Genomic DNA, 7,001 nt, shown 5'->3' with positions numbered 1-7,001 from the left:
GTTTTGAGAATGATGTACAAATGCGCTTTACACAATTGATGTGTGTATGGATTGCGATAACAGTTGTATGAGCCCCTAATAAAATGTTTAAAATAGAAAAAAAAATGGTGAAGGAGACAAGAAAAAAAAGTCAAGACAGGAAAGAAAAAGAGCTGCCTCCCCCCTCCCCCACTATTTGCAAAAAGGAGGTAAATGAATGAGGTCTCAACAAATAATGTAATCAATGAGTCAGTTTCCATTAAGGAATCTTCTTTACATTTTATTGAATCCCATCATGCACTTCATATTTACAGCAGAACCCTATTAAAACTGCCTCATCATGGCAACCATATGATGAAGAACTCTTGGACCCATCATTCTGGCCATTTACTGATTCAATTTTGCCATCAGAGACTGGCTCAGATTTTTACAAATGTCACCAACTTTGAAAAATCCTTTGTTAGCACCCATCTTTTTAGCATTAGTGCAAATTTAGTATATTGTGTAAAAAGTTCTTGAGCATATCTTGTTGACACACTTGATCCTCTTGCTACTCTTTGGATTTTTCCAGGCTGCTTTATAAAACCCTTGGCAGTATCCATACTATCAAGTTCCTGATCATTTATACTATTCATTATCATCATTGATTTCCTTAGGCTTGTCAGTGACTCCTGTTCATTTCCTTTGATCATAAAATCTGATCCCAAACCAGGGATCATCTCCAGGATCTGACTGGAGGGGCCCATTTTCTTGATTTTTTGGAAACTAATAATACATATCTTGTAATGTAACTTGGCTATGTTTCAACTTCCCTATAAGACCTCCATTGTCATCCAAATTCAACCCATTGACTTTATCTATCAGTCCTTCAATGCCACCCATACCAAGAAGTTTACTAATGAAAGGCTGTTTTAAAAGCCTCATAGTCATTTATATGTTCCCCTGAACCAATGAAAATAATTGGAATTTTGTTGCAGCAACTGCACTGAGTGCACCACCACTTTTTTCACAGCTATCAAGTTTTGTCACTATTTCTGAAGCTACATCTACTTTACCTTTAAAAGCTTTGGACTGGGCTTCACAAGCCTGTCTAATGGAGGCATCCATCATATAAACAATATTGTCTGGTTGTATAGCATTAGTAACTTGAAGCATTTATTCAAACAGAGAATCTTATTATTTATAGCAGCCACTTGTATCAACAATAATAATTTCAAATTTTTCATTTTTGAATTTTTCCACTCCTTCAAAGGAAATGATAACAGGAACCATTTCCATATATTTTCCATGGAATGGAATTCTTGCCTTGTTTAATGGATCAAAAGCCACCGCTTTGAAAATGTCTGCAAATATCAAACATTTCTTCCAATCTGTCCTATAGTAATAATATGCTAACTTTGAACATGTTTCTGGTTTTACCACTCCCTTGTCCTCCAGGAAACATGATCACATTCTGTTTCCCTTTAGTGGGTGTACAGGCTTTAAATTCAGGGTCTATGAGGTTTACAAGTTCTTAAAGTACAGCATGCTGAATCATTTCTTTTGTAAAGACCAAAAGTCGGATCTTCAAGATCAATAGCAGACTGTGCATTCTCTCTTAACTGGTTAACCAGTTAAATATTAACACCTGCTTCTAATAACACTGTACATAGTTATTTTGGCATAGCATTTAATGCCTCCTCATCAAATGGTGGCAATGCTCAATGAGAGTAATGCTGATGTTATTATCTTCCAAGGTCTGCCATTATCATCTTCAAGGCTTATTAAGATACACTTATGAGGAAATGCACAGGACACCACTAATAACACAGCCCAAAGGGCCCGGGATCCCATTGTGAGTCCCAAACCAAAGGAAGAAACCAAGGAAAGCCAAATGATCAAATTCTATAAACCAAAGTCCCAAAGCCAAGAGCCATTATGCCAACTCCCAGGAGCTGGATGATCAACTGCCACCAAAATGTCTGCCCAATGAATCCAGTGTTCTTTAGAGTCTTTATATATAAATTGGGGAGATATAGCAAGTTTATTTTTTAAAGAGATATTCTGTAACAAGAACAACATTTAATCCAACCAGTAACAGCATATGATAAGGGTTATATTACAATAGGCACCAGATGTTGTTTCAAATTTGGATCTCTACCCCAATATCTTACATTCAAAGTATTATTGAAGTAGTTAAAATTAGATTCCAGATTGCTAGGCTTTGAATATGAATGATAAGTTTTCTATTGAACCTGCTTCCCCTCAAATAATTCAAGTTTTCTGAAGATAAAAACTGTCAAAATCCAATTAGCAGCCTTCTGTAAAGAGGGAAAGTGATTATGTAAAAAACATTTTTAAGCTAGAAAATTGTCAGGAGTGTTTCTTTTACCTGAGTGATTACTTTGTTTGTTTGTTTTATCTATCAGAATAATAAATCCACACCATACTCTATCTGCTCTAAATATAAAAACCATCTTCATTTTAAAGAAAGGGTATTTCTCTAAGAATTCAAGTGTTAAAGCCACTTACCCACATTTAGCTACTGGAGCCACCTGATCAATCTGTTTCTGTGATGAGCTATTTCCCTTCCTAACAAAACCATTGGCTTGATTCCTGAGACTGCTTCAAATTCACATCTTAAGTTCCTCTTCAATGCATATTGTGGCCGATACAAATCTGCCATGCAGACTACCCTCTATTCAAGTGCTATCTTAAAAAAAAATAAAGACACATCTTATTAACTTTTAAATCAGGAAGCTTCCCTTCACTAATTCTTCTTCTCCCACAGAGAAGAATACAATGTATGGTTTACCAGTTATTACATTTTTTTATTTACCAAAACTCTTTACTCCCAAATTGCCTTGTTGGAAAGATTGTTCAAATTATTATCAATCAGTGAATTGTTGTTGTCCTAGAACAATTCTTAGACCAATTGAACAAAAGTAGCTACTGAAATGTACTAATCAGAACTTTTGCCTGTTTCGAGAGACAATATGGATTCAAAGGTTATTCATGAAATTTATCTTCCATATAACATAACAAAGTGCTTTTTTAGTGCAACCTGAGAATTACCCTGGCCACATTCCACTCCAAAATCAACCTATAGAACATTATTCTAGTAGTGACAATTTATAGTCATATATTCCCTTGAAAAAACATTTTTTTAAAGTCATAACAAATCTGTGTATAGATTATTATTGCACTAAGAAAAGAAAATCCCACATATGTATTATGAATTCTAGGAACCACTTCATTCATTCGGAGGTACAATGTATGTTTCCATTTGAAAACACATCCTAGAATGTGTATTATAACTACCTTAGAAATATAGCTTGCACTATAACATTCCCAAAACACGTTCCATTATAGTTAAGTGTTTCCAAGTAGTATAAATCCCTGAGTTAAATGTGAGGTTGATCAATTAGGGAAAAGGTAAGAACATTTATGACCATTATTTTAAGGTAAGAGATTTTCTTCACCCTTCACTTTGATATATAAATCCAGATACATATGCTATTGGTGATAGCGAATTATATAGAATCACCTTAAATATCTTTCTTTTTTTTTTTAATGCCTAGATTGTTATAGGATAGCAATCACAATTTTAAACTTGGTCCAAAAGTCATCGGTAAATTAGAAATTTAACACAAAAGTGCAGAAGGAATAAGGGATTTCTTATATTAACACTGTTTACTTTCCTTCATAAAAGGCTTTTTGGCAAGTTCACAGTTAAACATTAATCTCTGTCATTTGAGCCAATAATAGGCCCTGAGTCCACACCATATGTCAAATATCAATATGGTGAAGAGGATATGGTCCACATTTTCTGATGCATTGGTTTTCAAATATTTGGTCCATCAGCCAAGAATTTAAAATCTTGGTCATACAGGCATTCGTTGTAACGAGATTTCATATACACACCAGTAGTGTTCACAGAGTTTATTTAGACTTCTCGAAGTTCAGGGAACACTGAAAGGAAGTATTCCATCTTCCTGGACTGGTATCTGAAGTGTTCTGATGCCATTTCACTGCCTTTCCTGTTGGAGAGATTACTTTTGGAGAAAAGATTTAAAAATCTTCCAGTCACAAAATTGTCTGGGTCAGATATTACCACCTTCAAACAGGTATTACCTTCATCTTTCAAAGCATGGAGCAATGCAAGGATAATGTTCATTTATTTGGTAACTCGGGTTATGAGAAACATTCAGGTAGGGATTAACTTCTACTGGCATTGCTAGTGACATCCCAATACCAGTCTGCACGTGCCCAAGGCTCTGAATACTAGTTTGGAAGCCATCAGGGCATGTCTGTAATGTGTAAGCTGAGGGGTGTACGGTAGATACAAACTGCTGATAGCTTGGCTGTTCTGACACAGGATAGTGATACTGCAGTGAAGGCTGATGAATCTGATGGAGATACTGAGGTTGCTGAAAGTAAACTGGCATGGAGGACTGGGAGGGTGTCTGGTACACACTTGGTTGTGCTAATTGAGGTCCTGCTTGCCCGATCTCTTTGTTTGCTTCTTTCACATTATTATTATGAGCAATCAACAGCCATTCAACACACTGAGCTAGGAAATCCCAAGAGTAAGCAGTAAGATGAAGTAGTCTTGTAGGCCACGTTGGAGAAAGACGAAGTATAATCCTTGAAGAAGCCACACATGCAGCAGCTATTAAAGAAGGTGCATAATTTAGAAAGGCATAATCTTGCAGGGACACTTGTAGGAAGTAATCCACATATTTGGCCATGAAGAGTTTCATTTTTTCTGAGCAAATCATTGGCCAGCCATCATGAAGGTCTGTTACATGTACTGATTCACACAGATAATACTCAATGAAATGGGCAGCTGTTGGAAGGCAGAGGTTCCACTGAAAGGTTTCTAATAAAAATAGTTCCATATGTAGCAAGTACTGTTTTGTTAATATTAGGTTCATCCTAGTCATAAAGCCCAAGCTGTTGAGTTGCTCCAGCTTAGGCACACTGACTTCTTTTTCTTCAAATTTACTTGCTAAAAGCAGACAGGTAAGCGCTACTAAATGCAGCTGCTGGAAAGAGATGTCAAAGCGATCCATAACTAGGTCTAGCAAATAGACAGCGAGATGTCTGGCAGAAGGACAGAGAGTGAAGTGATGACTCACAATGGCAATCATGTCCGCAAAATACCTTCTGAGACTTAGCTGAGGGGACTGTCCCTTGTAGGAAGGCAACTTCAGCTCCTTGTAGCGAAGCGCTTGGTGCATATCAGCGGTCAGCTGTCCTTGCCACCACTGCCTCTCCAGCTCCATGGGTCCGGGCGGCGCGCGGAACCAGCCGCGGCGGCAGTCTCGGTCGGGAATCCTGGCCATCGCCGCCTGAGCCCGGCCGCCGGCGTCGCGGGCGGAGCTGCCCTGCGCTCCCTGCGGACAGTCAGCTGCGAAGCGCCCGCCGCAGCTTGGACCGGCTCCGACGCGCTGGAGCCGCCCGTGGTTAAAGGACCGGCAGGAGGCTCCGCGTATAAAGCCAGCGCAGGGGCACATGCGGCTTGGCCGCTGCCAATCTCGTCTCGCGATACAGCGGGGTCACGTCGAGTCGTCCAATTGGCCGTCCAAGCGGGGTCAGGTGCACGCCCTGATCCCTGGGCGCATCTCCAGCCCCGCCCTCTCAATATAGGTCTTGAAAGGTTCTTTTTGATGATGAACGCAATGCCATGCCTCTTGAATTGGCCATTCCCAGAAGAGTAAACCATATGACTGCCTCATTCAAACTAGCCAATGCTAGTCCGTTTTAACTCACGAACGCCTATGTTATCAATCTTCCTGCATTCCATTTCATTTTTGACGACTTCCTGTTATTGAAAGATGCTTGCAGCTGTTTCTTCTCATTTTGAGTCATAACAGCAAATAAAGACCCCGAAGACTTTACTCTAAAAGGCTTGACTCCAACCACGTCATTATGGCGGACACTACTTTGAGAACCAGCTATTCCTCATATTTGGAGTATTTCCTGACCTGAGGGGCTCATCTCTGGCGTTCTCTCTGACAATGGAGGTTACTTCATTGTAAAAGTACCAGGGAGCCATTTTTTTTTTGTTAACACTAGCAATATAGTATCCTATTTAAAAGTGTGGACATTGGAACTGAGAATTTCATACATCAAAGGCGGCAATGCTAACTGATCTTTGGAAAATATTTGGCAGTGTGAAGTAATACTTGCCATGTATTTATTCCATGATTCAGTAGTTCTCATCCGGGTTCATATACCGAAGAGAAATGAAAACTCATTTTTTGGGAAAAGTTCATAATGGCTTTATGCATAAATAGATGTACACTGGAACATATCAAAATGCATGACAACGGAAGAATATATCAATAAAATTTTGATACACACAGCATGAGAAACTTAAAACAATAAAAATAAAGAGAAACAATGTATCAGTGAGACATTCAACGGGAAGTTTTATCTCAAAATATGAGAATGTAAGTCAAAAACGATTGCTACTTGAGTTCTGGTTCATGCAGACATGTTTTATTCCAAATAAGATATGCTTGAACATGACTCTGTGATGACTGACACGTTTTCTCAGGAATAGATTCATTTTAGTCTCTTTAGAGTGTCTTTGAAAAAGGTTCCTAAATAAATAAATAAAATAAAAAGGTTCCAATCAAAACAGTGGCTCCAAAGAGGATCTGCTGAGCCAGTTAAATTCAAGGCAGAGAGGTCACTTCAGGAACTATATTGCAACTATATTATTTTTGAAGGAGGGGATTCCAAAGACAACTGGTTTTTTTTTGGGGGGGGGTATTGAGGACAAAGGATGATCATGGGCAGTTATGAAGAAGTTTTAAGAAAACGTAAAACTATAGTGATGGGAAAAGACCAGGAAAGTTCTGGCAAGGAATAACTTTCCTTCAGGACAATACACCTACTCATTCTATAAGTTTAGCAAGGGTTATTAAATGAGAATTTCACTATGAAATTCACGATGAGAATTTCAGCATGAAATCCCCTATCCACCATAAAGCACTGCTTTTATTTCTTTAGATTTAGTTTTGTTTTAAAAA

General features: G+C 38.4%; 1 protein-coding gene and 1 pseudogene across 1 annotated transcript; both read right to left on the bottom strand.

Annotated features, from left to right (window-relative positions):
- Nucleotides 1-252: 252 nt before the first annotated feature.
- Nucleotides 253-1,730, bottom strand: LOC101646940 (annotated as a pseudogene).
- A 2,336-nt stretch (nt 1,731-4,066) lies between these two features.
- On the bottom strand, nt 4,067-5,246 carry LOC101658292 (cyclin-J-like). Its single transcript, XM_045290562.1, has one exon. The coding sequence runs from the start codon at nt 5,244-5,246 to the stop codon at nt 4,095-4,097; it is 1,152 nt and encodes a 383-aa protein (XP_045146497.1). The 3' UTR covers nt 4,067-4,094.
- Between the last annotated feature and the right edge of the window lie 1,755 nt (nt 5,247-7,001).

Source organism: Echinops telfairi, unplaced genomic scaffold (genome assembly GCF_000313985.2).
Source record: "Echinops telfairi isolate 266 unplaced genomic scaffold, ASM31398v2 ScPeMD7_42;HRSCAF=159, whole genome shotgun sequence".
In the NCBI taxonomy this organism is placed as follows: domain Eukaryota; kingdom Metazoa; phylum Chordata; class Mammalia; order Afrosoricida; family Tenrecidae; genus Echinops; species Echinops telfairi.
This window is presented reverse-complemented; position numbering and strand designations above follow the sequence as displayed.